This window comes from Canis lupus, chromosome 8 (genome assembly GCF_048164855.1).
Source record: "Canis lupus baileyi chromosome 8, mCanLup2.hap1, whole genome shotgun sequence".
NCBI lineage: Eukaryota > Metazoa > Chordata > Mammalia > Carnivora > Canidae > Canis > Canis lupus.
In genome coordinates, this window is record NC_132845.1 from 65772262 (window position 1) to 65787325 (window position 15064).

The 15064-nt window shown below is 50.6% G+C and overlaps 1 protein-coding gene across 3 annotated transcripts; it reads right to left on the reverse strand.

Annotated features, from left to right (window-relative positions):
* Window positions 1-370: 370 nt before the first annotated feature.
* INTS15 (integrator complex subunit 15) lies at window positions 371-14512 on the reverse strand. 3 transcript variants are annotated; one of them, XM_072836948.1, is made up of 6 exons: window positions 14285-14512; window positions 13579-13800; window positions 10903-11068; window positions 6422-6946; window positions 5002-5041; window positions 371-1153 (listed from the first exon to the last, which is right to left on the reverse strand). In XM_072836948.1, the coding sequence occupies exons 1-6, from the start codon at window positions 14444-14446 to the stop codon at window positions 952-954; spliced, it is 1317 nt and encodes a 438-aa protein (XP_072693049.1). In that variant the 5' UTR covers window positions 14447-14512; the 3' UTR covers window positions 371-951. The 3 variants fall into 3 exon arrangements, with proteins under 3 accessions (XP_072693049.1, XP_072693047.1, XP_072693050.1); XM_072836946.1 differs by having other exon boundaries at window positions 14255-14510; XM_072836949.1 differs by lacking the exon at window positions 14285-14512 and adding an exon at window positions 14007-14192.
* Window positions 14513-15064: the final 552 nt, after the last annotated feature.

The following is a 15064-nucleotide window of genomic DNA, read 5'->3' on the forward strand; positions in this document are numbered from 1 at the left end:
TAAATTTCATCCCTACAAGTTCATCTTAGTCCTTTATTGCTCACTGGTCATAGTAAGCATCTCTCATGCCTTGCTTCTAGTCCAGGGGAGTATTAGGTCATGGCTAGTGGTATCTTTCTTTTCTAAAACTAGTAAATGAGAACTCAAAGCAGATACCTTCCATTGAGTGCCAGCAAAAAAATGGAGGGAAGCAGACAGACCCTCGGGGCAGCACAGGGCAGAGGAGATGTGTTGTCAGTAGCATTTCTGTTAAAAAAAAGTGCCTAAAATTATTATTCAATCTTCTTACCCCATCACTGCAGACCCACAAGGAAACCACTGCCATTCATAATGACTACATTTTAAAAATATAGTCCATAAAGTCTATAAAGCTGTTTAGAAAAAATTTATTTGAACATATGAAAGGAAAATTTAGACCCCGATAAAACAGAGGAGCTCCTCGGCGGGGACGGGCGGTCCTCTTGCAGGTCCCTGCCCAGTTCCCCAGCTAGCGCCAAGCGCCCAGGCCCAGCCTCGAGCTCACGGAGCTCCCCGGGAACCCGGGTGGCAGGGGCCCTGTCACATTCACGTACGGAGATGCCAAAGGGCCTTGCAAATGCTGCTCATCACAGCTGTGCTCGGGGCAGCACGGGCTCCCTGCATGTCTGAAACGACACACAGATACTGGCTTGTGGAGTCGGTGTGTCCGCAGGCCGCCCAAGCCCTCATCAGGCGCTGCCCACTCCTCCTTTCATCGATCCCACGTGGACTTCTGCAAATGTGACCCCACGGGAGGCCCCCCGACTGCAACGCTGCACAACTTCCGCACCAAGACAGTCCTGCCGGGGCAACGAGGGGCCACCGCCTGCTCCCACGAGGTCCTCTTCTGCGGGATGGCTGCCCACTTCTCTGAAAGGCTTCCTCTGGCCCACACAGAAGGCACACTGCCCCTCAGTTGCACACGGGATCGGCCTAGCGAATGGGCCTGAACGGGAATGTCATGCCCGAGATGAAGGTGTGCCCTGGGTGTGTGGGCAGGGCGGGATGGGCGGCAGGGTGGGCCGGCACGGCCCCGTAGCCCAGCGGGGGCGTGTGGATGTGGGGGTAGAAGCCTGGGGGGAGCGCCGCATGTGGTGTTTGCTGCACAGGGCCCGAGATCACCAGCTGGAGCAGGCTGCAAATACAAGCACAAGGGTTAGGCCGGGGTGACTGGGCTGGCCTGTCTACTTGTGGAGGCAGCACCCTGAGGACGGTAGAGAAGGCCTGGGCACGGTGGGGCCTCACACATGCACCAGGAGAGGTGCCCCACATAGGCACAGAACATGCGGTTTCCAGAGGGGGAAATCTGTCAACCTGGGGTAGAATAGGGGTGGCTTGTGGCTATGGATGACCTGGGGGTGGCAGGATTGAAATTGGTCCCGGACAGAGGAGAGAGGAGCAGCTGGCAATAGGAAAAGCAGGATCTTGTGGCAACAACAGAGAGGGAGGGACCTGAGGAAACCACATGGCAGGTGCCCAAGGGCTCCAGTGGCAGGACTGTGGAGGAAGGGTCTGCACTCAGGCTTACAGCCTCAGGACGCTCTGAGCACAGCTTCAGTGTGGTGGCCTGGGCACCCCTACACCTCTGCTTCACCCCCAAATGTCTACAGTTAAGAGGTCATGACCCAGACACCGCAGCAAGTAGGATGGCAGGCCACAGTGTTCTCAGCGTCACTCGTCATGATTGAGTCCCTGCCAAATTCCAAGCACAGCCACGTGAAAGCTGGCCTTCCAGAGACTCTCATGTGAGCATGGTATAGGGCCCTGCCCTCCTGATGGCGCAGGCCTGGACCCGGCCCTTACCCTTTCCCTCTCTGCAGAGCTTCCAACCCTCCTCTTTACTTGCTTCTTCACTGCAGGGGTGACAGTCGTCTGCACCCACACTCCAGCCCTACACATCATACCACCTCTGGGTCTCCACAAACCACCTCATGACCCTGTCACTCCTCCCTTCCACCCACAACTGCTCCAAGCCGGGGGTGCCAGGCACCTTCTCGGGCCTGTGCCCCCCCACCCCTCTGTGGTTTGGAATATCCACAGGCTTGGCCTCCCTTCTGGTATCCCTCTCAGTTTCCAATACTGGTCCCTTTTGAAACTCCCTGAAGAGTTCTCTCTGATTGGTCTCATCCTTGACAAACCCCTACATTCCCTCCCAGAAAGATCAGCAGAGATTCCTACCTTTCCCACCACTGACAGCCCTCCCAGGCCTTAGTGCACCCACGTCCTGCAGTCCATCCCAAATACCCAATCACGCCTTAATCAGAGAAACTTCTCGGTCCCTTGGGCCCTTTCCTCTTTAGGACCGAGGTCTCCTTTCCCAGCCCTGCCTCTCCCCTCCCTCCCTGGCCTCAGCTACGGACACTATGGCTCTGCTCTTGCTCTTCTGGCCACACCCCAGGGCCATGGCTTGAGCTGGTTTCTAATCTCCACAGCATCTAAGCTGGTCTCTCCACATCACCAGATCTGTCTGCCTGGTCCTGTTCATACCCATCATTTACCCTCAGGACTTCCTCATCCCACGAAGTCATACCTGCCATACCTTCTCTGCAACCTGTGTTGCTTGGTCCAGGAACAACCCCAGGCACTTGGCCCTGGCTCCTGTCGATGCCTACCTGGAGCTCTGAGGGTGGGAGCTAAGCCTTCTGCAGACTGACCTCTTCCCCCCCAGTACAAAGCCTGGTGCCCACAGGAGGGGCTCAAAAGATTAACTGAAGGCACGAAGAAAGCTGCTGCCCTCTCACGGCCCAAAACTCTTTGGAGCCCCTTTTCATTTATGTTACTATTTTTCTATAACCTGGGATGAGAAATTCACTCAAAATAAGCAAACACAGAAATAAACCTAAGGAGGGTATTACAGAAGCAAAATGTAAGTCCTATGTTTGTTTGAACCTACATACCCTGCCAGAGACAAAAGGAGTTTCAAGAAATTTCCAGTCTCTTCAGAAAGCAATAAAAAGAACAGAGACTACCTGAAGTCAGAGAAGTTTTCCAAGTGACCACACGTCCTGTCCTTCCCCACACTAATGCCAGGCTGCCCTGGGAGGTTGGGTTTTGGGACACACGTGTCAGGAGGGCAGGGCCCAACAGAGGGTGTGAGGAAGTTCCACTGGGATTCCAATGGGGACCAGTAGCTACACTGCTCAGAAAATAAGGGATCTACACCCAATCACTGCGTTGACGCCCTGAAACATTCACACTAAACAATGGCTGAGCACAAAGAAGTGAAATATTACTAAGAGATTACTGCAAGAGGAGCAGAAAGATGCCCACTTATACTAACACACTCATCAGATGCCAGGTGATTTTCCTAGAGCCCCGGGCGGGGGGGTAAAGGAACAGTGTGGGCTCCTGAGGGACAGGCGTCCATTCTGTTGAGCAGGATCATTTTGTTCCACTGGGAGCCAGCGCACTCCACCTATTTGGTTCTTGTATCTGCCCAGACACCTGATCAAAGCCACCTTCCCACAGCAGGGCCTGGTACCAAGATCCCTAAGCACACAGGAGCACCCAGTCCCTGGGCAGCAACTACTCTTGCTGTCAGCCCACAAGCTGGCACCTGGCCAACTCTCTGGCCTCCAGTTATGTGTGTTATCAGCCCACTACATGTGCCCAGACTCACTGACCCAGCAGAGTTGGTGGGCCAGACCCTGGGCAGCTGGAAGCACCCCTACTGTGGTGGAGTCTGGTAGCTGGCTCCCACTCTGTCCACACTGCTGGCCAATGCCAGCCCTGGAGCCCCAGTGCCTCTGTCCCTGATAAAGGCCAACGTGACCCTCTGAAGAAAGGATGTTAGTAATCCTACCAACATCACTGGATTGTCTTCTGTCCCTGTGCAGGATAGAGCTGTGCCCTCAGCTACAGATGCTTTCTCACCTCCGTGTCACAATTACTATTTTTAGTGGATACATAATTTCTATTCTTTTGATGTATCACTACTAACTTACTAAGTATCCCCATACTTGAGGGCCATGAGGTTGCTTCCAGTTTTTTGCTACTAATACTGCATTTGCCTGAAACAGTTTTGCACATACAGCTTTTGCTTCTTAGAGTCCGGAGGAAATTAATTAGATTAAGTGACATTCCCACATTATGAAAATAATAGTATGCTGCACAGCAGCTAATACTTCTTAGACGCTACACACCAAGTACTATCCTAAGTGCTGTGTTTCTACTTTAATCCTCACAAAATCCTCTGGGTGGGGCGAGAGAGGCAGGGGATGAAGCAGATATTATTATTTTCTTGATTTTGCAGACAAAACAAGGCAGTGGAAGATATGGAACTTGCCCACGGTCATACAGAGAGCAAGCAGCTAGCCTGGACTCCTCCCCACTATTCCTATTGCTTCCCTCAAATGATGACAATAAGCACCATTTAAGGTCAGAATCCCACATGCCGGGGACTAGGCTGGAAGGTTACAAATACCACCTCATTTAATCCTCACTACGACCCTATGACAGAGGAAAACTGTCCCCCAGTTTTACAAGGGCGGAAACGGAGGCTCACAGACAGGCAGAGCTATTGCCCAAGCATCAGAGAAAACCAGTTAGAACCATGCTCATAACCCACTCAGGGTCACCCATCAACAAAGCCTAACCGACATGCTATGCCCTGGGGCCATGGCTCTGCAGTGGTTACCAAAGGCCTGTGCCACCCACATTGTCACCAACAATATGTGTGCACAAACATCAAAAGTCACCAGGAAACACATATGCTAATTTAGTGAGGGATAAATGACTCTGAGCTTACTCTTGTTTCTTTCCTTGACTCCCAGGCAAGGTGGCTTTATCTGTTTGATTTACTCTCCACTTGGGCTTTCTCTCATGTGGGTCATGCTATCATACCTCCCACTCATCATTAGATCCTTAGGGGGCTCCTTACATACAGATGCTCTAGACCCTACAGACCAACTCTACCCAAGGAGGCCAGGACGAGGGGTCCACCCGAAGCCCAGCCCAGCCCGAAGTCTTTGAGAGGGCACTTACTTATTATGGGGCAGCCTGGAGCACAAGGTTCTCAGGTCATCTGAAATCAAGGAAATATATCATAAGGAACAGACTGGAGACAAGATGAAATAAATGTTCACTGAGTTCTTTTCAAGGATGTTGACAAGACAGCAATAGTGCCTTAACTATATTTTCCTAACGTCCCTTAGAAACAATGTTCTCTCTTCCTTCAATTCTTGCTTTAACAACTAGGTCCAGGGCAGCCCAGTGGCTCAGCGGTTTAGTGTTGCCTTCAGCCCAGGGCCTGATCCTGGACACCCGGGATCGAGTCCCACATTGGCTTCCCTGCATGGAACCTGATTATCCCTCTGCTTGTGTCTCTGCCTCTCTCTCTGCGTCTCTCATGGCTAAATAAATAAAATCTTAAAAAATAAAAACAAAAATTAGGTCCAAACAGAATACATGACTCAGGAAGGGGGGCAGGTCTACCAGGAACCATGGTTTTCACAACCATGGCTGTGAAAAGGCCCAGAGGCGGGGCTCTCACTGAGCAGATCAGATGCTCAAACGCATCAGCATCACGCATCAGAGTGCCTGCCGTCTGGGGCCATTGGCAACATCTGGGAGCTCACAGTCACTAAAGCACAGGTGCAATGAGACACGGGGAGCGCTCTAGCACTGAAGTGCCAGAGAATTATGGACCCTGGAAACAGGTGCTGGAAATGCTTCATGCACTTGATTGAACCTGTGTACTATGTACTGCAAAAAAGGAAAAGGTTCAGGGCACCTGAAAGGCTCAGTCAGTTAAACATCTGCCTTTGGCTCAGGTCATGATCCTGGGGTCCTGGGATTGAGCCCTATGTCAGGCTCCTTGTTCAGCGGGGAGCCTGCTTCTCCCTCTCCCTCTGCTTGTGTTGTCAAATGAATGAATGAATGAATGAATGAATGAATAAATAAATAAATAAATAAATAAAATCTTTAACAAAAAAGAAAAGATTTTCTACCAGGAAAGATGGTAAGGTGTTTTGTTTTTTTTTTAAGGTTTTATTTATTTATTCATAAAGATGCAGGGAGAGAGAGAGAGGCAGAGACACAGGCAGAGGGAGAAGCAGGCTCCTTGCAGAGAGCCTGACGTGGGACTCGATCCAGGGTCTCCAGAATCTCGCCCTGGGCTGCAGGCGGCACTAAACCGCTGTGCCACCGGGGCTGCCCGGTAAGGTGTTATTCTGATTCTTAAGGAGTCCCGGGTCCTGGGCAAAGGGACTGGGAGAGACACAGACTGCATGGCCAGTGTTCTCCCTGGGCACGCTCTGTGACTTTGCCCTGGTATCCTGTGCTAAGAGGAAAGGAGTCCTGAAAGAGCAGAGGATGATGCGTGTCCAGAACTCCCTGTCTTCCTTCTGGCAGGGGTTGGTGGCAGCCCTGCCCCCCGGAGGGCCCAGGCCAGGGAGTCACCCACCTCTCGTGCACAGCAGGGCCCCGGAAGCCATGGCTACTTGCAGAGCCTGCGCCAGCCGATCCAGGGAGAGCTCGATCTCCTGGGAGGCGTTGAGGGGGTTCAGTTCATCCGCCAGCCTGTTAATCTCCTCTACCAGGGGGACCATGTGGTCAAACAGGATGAGCCCCAGGCGCCCATACAGATTCTTCTCAGTTAAGTGCACCTGGACCACCATAAGGACCTGCAGGACGCTGAGGTGGAGTTTTGAGTACAAGAGGTGGGAGTCTCTGTCCATCCCTCCAGAGTCCTTTGGAACTTTGGGAGTGACGTGGCCATTAGATAAGGAGGGCTTCTTCTTCCTTTTATAAGCCAGAGGGGCCTTCACACACCAGCGGATCAATCCAGTGAGTGGGGTGAGCTCTAAAAATCCTATGGGGAGATTGGCAGCAATCGGAGTATTTAAAAAAGTGATGAGAATCAACCTTGGGTCCTCAAAAATCCAGCTGACAATCATTTCGAGCAAATCCAATGGTGGGATGAGGTCATCTGCCAACAGAAAGGCTTTAAGTCAGAAGTGTCTGCAGCCCCCATGACAGAGGCAGATGTCAGGGAGATGGGCCTGAGGGCACAGTATGCAGCACCTGACCCACAGACTACGCGTTTCATTTACCTTTGTTTACCTATCTTCCACCCCCTTTCCCAGAACACCCAACACCTTGAGGGCTGGGACTCTCATCTTAGTCAGAGCCAGGACTGTCTAGCCACAGTGGGCTCAACAACCTATTTGTTAAATAAACAATTACCTAGAACTCCATCATGCCTTAATTTGTCCCATGGGTCAATTTAAATAAACTCCCACACTCTTTATATCCCAAACTGCTACCACACCTCAGCCCCTTCCAGAGAGTAGGGTTTGTCCCTGGGCAGGTGGCTCCTCTGTGGCAGTGACGGCTACAGTGGCCTCTGCTCAGAGCAGCTCTGAGAGTGGTGAGGGGTCAGTCAGCCACCAAGAACCATCTAAGCCCCAAATCTGGAATCCTTGTCTAAGTGAAGACTGACCTCCTGTGACCCTGGACCTGGCACATTCTACAGCCTAGACAGAAAACAATAATTAAAATAAATGCTGACTTTTATTTTGGGTTTACTATTTTCTAGGCCCCAGTCTACATCCTTTACACAGATTAACTCACTCCTCACATAACCCACCTATTATAGGAAGGAGGAGGCTTGGTGATATCAAGTCCCTCCCCTGGGACTCATTAGAAGTGTGTGGTGGGCCCAGATCTGGGCCTAGATGGCTTGGCTCTGAACCACTCAGCTGCACTGCCCATCCTGGGAGTGGCACACAACGCCCTTGTCTGTGAGCATGGGAATGGGTCCCCAGCCCCCTGTCTCTGGAGCTGTGCAGCCCTCAGCTCATGCAGAGCTAAGGGTGACAGGGTTACTTCCAGGATGCTGAGGCCAAAGCCAAGTAAGAGACAGGAGAGTGTGGGGTGAGACACATATTGACCGAGACTCCTCCTCCAGAGACATGCCCCTTCTTCCAGAGATCATGCCTACCTACTCATGTGTTCAACCTCACCCTGCCTTTGTTATATAAATGAGGACAATAGGTAGCAGTTGTCCTCCTTCACTTGGCACGATAAGCAGTTGGAGACCCTGTGTCTGGCCCCTTGACCCCTTGAGAGGTTTCTGTCTGATGAATGCCAGTCTCATACCTACTCGTCCAGCACACTACCACCCCCCGACACCCACACACATCTAAGCCGAGGCATCTCTAAGAGCCTGAAAGCTGTGTGTACGTTTGTGCCCGGTGCATAGAGTGAGTGAGTGTACTTGAGCAAGTTACAAGTTACCTCCATGACCTTCCTACTCAAAGACGCAAGTTCTCTGCACCATTCTGGCGAGAGGAGGTTCTGTCTCCTTAGGTGAGCTTCTTCCACCTTGTAGTTTTGAAGGTACAGATGGCCCAGGAATGCTCTCCTGTTACCAGAAGCTCCCAAGAGCAGCATCAGTCACCATTCCGACTGTGGACTCCAGTCCCTCCTCTAGGGCCACCACTGTGTGCCTGGTGACCTCCCTATCTCCAAACTCACCAAGTTGGATACATTAAAGATGTACAGCTTTTTGTATGCTGATCAGACCTCCATACAATGGTTGCAAAACAATCACCAACACGTTAGACTGGCGAACTGGCTTAAGAGAAAAATACCATGTCTCATATCCATTCTAGAATGCTGGTATTCTCTAAACATGACTTCCTTTTCCACACTGTCTAATCTGTCCCCGATGTGAAGGGCAATTCCCATCCTTGTTGGTCTGGAATAATGGATGGCTTGGAAAAGCAACCATGATGCTGTACAATGGTTTAATTAAATCTTTCCTTTGGGAAAACAAAGGGCCTAACTACTGTTCCCAGCTATTAACAGCTCTGAGGAAGCCTTTACAGAAGAGTGCCAGGGAAAAGCCCACTCTAGCAGCAGGGTACTGCTCACAAGACCTGCCTCCCAGCCCAGGGGCACACCACTGGGACAGTGACAGTTTAAAAGTACACATGACTATGACACGCACTTCAGTGTTCATACTGACCACACGGACTTTCTTAAGAGAACTAAAAAATTGAACAGTAAGGGGAAAAAAAGTACAAAAAGGGATGCCTGGGTGGTGCAGTGGTTTGGCGCCTGCCTTTGGCCCAGGGCACGATCCTGGTGACCCGGGATCGAGTCCCACATTGGGCCCCCAGTGCATGGGGCCTGCTTCTCCCTCTGCCTGTGTCTCTGCCTCTCTCTCTCTATGACTATCATAAATGAATAAAAATTAAAAAAAAAAAAAAAGAAAAGAAAAAAAGTACAAAAGGACAAATATAATCATGGTGCTGCTGGACTGAACAAAACTGGAAATGTTGAAGGCTCTCCTGCTGCTGATTTAGCCATCAGACCAGAATAAGAGACTATCTGTCAGCCCTCTGAGCGGCAAGAACCGAGGGCAAAGGAGGAATCTGAAATAGAAATGCAGGCTTTGAGTCTGGCTCTGCAGAAAAAGTGCCTACCGTGGTGAGGTCTGAAACCTCCCCATGTGGAAATCCAGGCCCAGAGTCCCTGCCCACGGGCCAAATGGACTGTGGGGTTCACACAAGGACACAGATGTGAAAGGATGCAGTGCTTCATGAAACCTTGTCAATCCATGTTCCTTAGAACCCACCTCTGGGGGAGGTAAGTACACAGCAGAGCCTAGTCAGTGTAGGTCTGAGACTCCCGTTCTAATTCAACCAGAGCTAGTCAACCTGTATTGGTTTTATTGGGAGCCTGCAAAAAAGACCTGACTAGAGTGCTCTGATGCTGGACAGGGATGGGGACAAGGGCTTCTCCCAGTTGAAGTCAAATGCCATCTACTGGCTGCCTAAGGACTTCGCCAGGCATCTTCCTAAGAAAGCTTTAAAAATGTCACCACGGAAAAAAAAGAAAAAAGAAAAAAAAAATGTCACCACAGTAGAAGTGCCACACATGCCTCCCAGTACAATATGCCCAGGACACCTAGGCAGGATTGTTGCCAAAAATGTTTAACCCAAATTTTACATAAGGAAACATCAGATAATCTAAATTGAGGGACATTCTGCAAAACAACTGGCCTGAGCTCTTCAAAAACATCAATGTCATAAGAAAATTTTTTTAATGCTTTATCTGTTCAAGATTTAAAAAGACCAAAGTGACATAACAACTATGTATAATGTATGAACCCTGATGGGATCCTGAATTCTCCTGACCCTTCAAGGGGCAGCAGGGCTATAAAAGACATTATTGAGATAATTAGGGAAATCTGAATCTGGTCTATATAAGAGATAATGGTATTCCCTCCATATTTAATCTCTTAGGTGTGATAATGGTATCATGGTTACTAAGGGAATGCTCATTTTTGCAAGAGAGATACATATGTGCTTAAGTCCTTGATATATGACATTGGTAACAAACTCTCAAAAATTCAGGAAAACCAAACACTTTCAAGTATGTGTGAGAGAGGGGGAGAGAAAGAGAGGAAGGGAAAGAGAGAACATGGTAAGCGTTAACAAGTGATGAATCTAGGTGAGAGTCTTGCAAACTTATAATAATCTTGCCACTTTGCGAAGTTTTGATATTTTCTAAAATAAAAAGTGATGGATCAGAAAAAGCAAGTCATCCAGGGAGAGAGCCATGTCTTCCCCAGACATCATTCGCCAGCATTTTTTTTTTTTTTTTTTTTTTTGTAGTCGCCAGCATTTTTAGGCTGTCTGCTCGGACCATTACTGAGTTTGGCAAGTGGGAGTCACTAAGGAAAGCTCCCTGCTGGCAAATTCCAGAAGTCCAGGTGGTCCCTTCCTTTCGCTTTTCAGCCTAAAAGAAAACACACATTTCAGAGGGAAAAAAAAAGCCAACACTTCTACTGGACATTTTGCCTAGGTGTTTGGTGGAAATAAAAATGACAATCAACTGAGCTGCTTTAACAGCCACAGCCTGTTTCAAATTTACCTGATGACAGGTCATACAGTGCGGTGACAGAAGTTATGAACTGGCAGCAGAAGCGAGGGCTGGCACTGAGTATCTGCTTCAGCGTCTGCACGGATCCCGGCACCAGACAGCAGTAGTCATCCACGAGGGCCCTGGCTAACCTCACACAGTAGACCACAGGCGTCCGCTGGAAAGAAGCCACAGTCCACATAACTACAAGTGTCATGAGCTAGTAGACAACTATGTACATGTGGTGGAGACCATCACACCTGGGAAAATCACTTTCCAAGAGGGGGGCAAAAAGATGTTCAGAGCTTACTTGACATAGAGCTCAGCCAACCTAAGCCCACAGACCAAATCCATCCTGATACCTGTTGCTGTAAATAAACTTCTGCTGAAACATGGATCTGCTCATCTGTTTGCTATTGTGTAAGGCTGCTCCTACACTACAAAGGCAGAGCTGACTGGTTTTGACACAGACCATATGATCCACAGAGCCTAAAATATTTATTGTCTTACCCTTTCCATAAAAGGCCTGCTGACTCTTGCTCTGAAGTTCACTTAGGAAAGATCGCTTCTAACTTCAGGTGAGGAAATGATAACTTTTGTGACCCTATAGGTGAGACTCCAAAGGTAGAAATGAACAGTTGCTACCACTTGAAAGAGCTTGCCGAGTGTTTGTGAATGCTCATGTGATTCTAGAGCAATGCTTCCTCACTTTCTCTCTCTCTCTTATGATCCTCCTTTACAGATTTCCATAATATTTTCAAATCCTACCTTACCACCCTCCCCTGCCTTTTTCCTTCCCACTCAGGGGCCAATCTGTAGCTACTGCCACATTCAACAGCTGCTCAGGATGCTCCAGTTCCAGGGCCCCAGGGTGGCCTACTGGGGGGAAGCTGCAAGGAGACAGCAGGCCAGATTGTTCCCTCAGGCTCAGATCTGCTCCCACAACCACAAACCACCATCCCCCGCCTTCCCTAGCAGGAAGCTGCAGCCTCTTGCCTCGATGGGGCAAATCCTGATTCAAACCACTATGACCCTTTCTTATCACTGACATCTGCTTTTTGCCAAAAAGCCAGCACGACAGCATCAGGAGAGAGAAATGGGAAATCATGTGATGAATTACAAGATGCTAAGCCTGACTATACTAGGTGATCAGCGGATAGAGGTAATTGTGACATTAAATACAGCACACACGATCAATTCAGATGCCCCTGAGATGGGACTGGTGAGAATTAAGGTACAGATTCCACCAAGACTTACCTGTGTGCCACAAAGGACAACGTATCTTTCTAGCCACGTTGTGAGAATAAACAGTTTTCAAGGAAAATGTCTACATTAATTGGGAAACAAAACCCAACACTAAATAACTTCAAGTACTTGAGAATGAAGCAGGTTTGTGAAAATGGATATGGCAAATTCTGTCAGCTTAGTTGAGAATCATGTTAATTCGAATTCTGAGTTAATCACTACTCCAAGTGAATTACCAATTTTTGAAAAGACTCTGAGTAATAAAAAAAGCAAAACAAGGGATCCCTGGGTGGCGCAGCGGTTTGGCGCCTGCCTTTGGCCCAGGGCGCGATCCTGGAAACCCGGGATCGAATCCCACGTCGGGCTCCCGGTGCATGGAGCCTGCTTCTCCCTCTGCCTGTGTCTCTGCCTCTCTCTCTCTCTGTGTGACTATCATAAATAAATAAATAAATAAATAAATAAATAAAGAAAGAAAGAAAGAAAGAAAGAAAGAAAGAAAGAAAGAAAGCAAAACAAAATCTTTTCAAATACCCTCTAACACAAAATCTTCTGATATTCTTTGATATTTAAAAACACACTAGAAGGCTCTGACATCCATAACCATTAGAAGAGCCATGATCTTTGTAATGTCACCCCGGGACAATGCAAAACAATTCACATGCTTACTGACCTAATTGTATATAATTTGATTTACAATAATCTTAAAAACAGGGATCCCTGGGTGGCGCAGCGGTTTAGCACCTGCCTTTGGCCCAGGGCGCGATCCTGGAGACCTGGGATCGAATCCCACGTCGGGCTCCCTGCATGGAGCCTGCTTCTCCCTCTGCCTATGTCTCTGCCTCTCTCTGTCTCTGTGTGACTATCATAAATAAATAAAATTTTAAAAAAATTAAATCTTAAAAACAAACAAACAAACTGAACTTTAAGGCCACAACATGCATAACTATTTTCAAAATACTACCTTATTTCCAGCTAAGGAAAAGAATGAAAAAAAGATGAACCTTTTTTTTTTACTTTTAAAATCCATTTACCATTACAAACTACGGTTTTGTCAGGAATGGTTACCACCCGCATGTAACTGCAGATGTAGGGTAGCAGCACACAGGGTAGTGACAGCAAGGAGATAACACACAGGAAAAGCCTCACCTGAAACCCAATTAAGGGAAGAATTCCTGACACTAAACTCCTCTTCAGACTCTTAGAAGAAGGCTATTTCGGGGATCCCTGGGTGGCTCAGCAGTTAGCACCTGCCTTCCTCCCAGGGCCTGATCCTGGAGTCCTGGGATCCAGTCCCACATCAGGCTCCCTGCAGGGAGCCTGCTTCTCCCTCTGTCTGTGTCTCTGCCTTTCTCTCTCTGTCTCATGAATAAATAAAATCTTAAAAAAAAAAAAAAAAAAAAAAGGAGGAGGAGGAGGAGAAGAAGGCTATTTCTGGAGAAGTACCTGGAGCCAGGAGGCCGCACACTCCAACACTGGGATTCGACACACAGCCACTGCCATGGAGACCAGTTTTCCCAACAAGCTCATCCGGCTGTCATCAGCCTTATTCCCTTGGGGGCTGAAAAGGGATGAGAAAATAATCTGCCGGACAGAGTCCTTGGTTTGTTCCTGGAAGTAATTGCACATGATTTCGAGAAGTTGGAGCTCCTGAAGTGAATTCAACCTCTGTAAAACAAATCGGAGAGAAGCGATAAGAAATTCAGCTTTAACCTGCGCGTGAATTCTTAAGGCAAGAAAACAGGAACGACTCTCTTTTCCCCAGGGAACTGTTCACTCCTCTACAGCCCGAGTCCCAGGGGGAAGAACTCTGCTACTCTCAGATGTCACCATACGGAATTCTACATCATCCTGGGGCGCTCAGGACGACCTACACAGGTTTGAGACTCGATTACAGGCCTTTAACGTCTCTTCCCGCAGCACCACTGAGGCCGGGCTGTCGCACCCAGCTGAGCAACGCTCAGGAAGCCAGAGCAGGTGCGCTGGGGCTGCTGCGAAGGAGCCCGGCCACGGGCGAGAACGGAGCCGCTCAGACGAAGAGGGTCTGTGCTTGGCAAACGCTTGTCACCGCGAGGGGCGGAAGAGGGGGCGAGAGTCTCCTTCTCGCGGACGCCCGCCGCACCTTGGGCTGCGCGCCGCGCTCCTTGGGCACCTGGAACACGAACTCCTCGAGCAGCTCCACGGGGCCCTTGTCCACGATGGGCAGCGGCGCGCTCTGCAGCTGGCTGCTGAAGTAGATGTCCAGGTGGTACAACACCTCCTTGGCAGCGCTCAGCGCGTCGCGGCGCAGCAGCGAGTGGCGGATGTCGCTCATGGTGCGGCCGCCGCGGCCCGGGGCGCCCGGAGCGCGTCGGGACTTCCGCCCCGGGCCCCGCGGGCGCGCCCGCCGCCGCCGAGACAAAGAGGCCGCAACCCGGCCTCTGCCCGCCGACCCCGGCGCCCGCCCGCCTGCGGCTCCCGCTCGGGCCTGCTTAGGGGGCCATCGCCGCCGCCGCCGGCCGGCGGGCGCCCGGCTGTGCGACTGCGGCGCCACCGAGGGCAGCGGGAGCCCGACGCCGCGGAGCCGAACGGCGGCGGAATGCCGAGCGCGGCGACGGCGGCCCGCAGGGGCCAAGCGAGGGCCGTGGCGAGGGCCGGCTCTCGGGAGGGCGCCACCTGGCGGCCCGGCCCGCCCGCCCGCGTGGAGGGAGGCCCGCCCCGTCCCGTCCCCCGGGCCCCGCCCCCGGGCCCCGCGACCGCCCTCGGACCTGGGGCCGGGCGGCCGCGCCCACAGCTGGACGCTGATTGGGCTTCGAGCTCCGCCAGCCTGCGCGCAGGACGGGAAGCTCCTCTGGCTTCCTTTGCGCGGCGCTCGAAGCCTACTGATTAATTTCACCGCGCTTTTCCACCTGTAGGACGGGCTCGCTGGGGCTGGGACATAGCTCAGGCCTCA

Excerpts from the sequence above, each read along its gene's own strand:
- INTS15 (XM_072836946.1), bottom strand. The coding sequence starts at position 14,446 with ATGAGCGACATCCGCCACTCGCTGCTGCGCCGCGACGCGCTGAGCGCT. Across the intron at positions 11,069-13,578 it reads GTGCGGCCTCCTGGCTCCAG|CGGACGCCTGTGGTCTACTG; the intron begins GTACTTCTCCAG and ends GCTTCTTTCCAG. Across the intron at positions 6,947-10,902 it reads ACTGTATGACCTGTCATCAG|ATGACCTCATCCCACCATTG; the intron begins GTAAATTTGAAA and ends TTCTGTTGGCAG.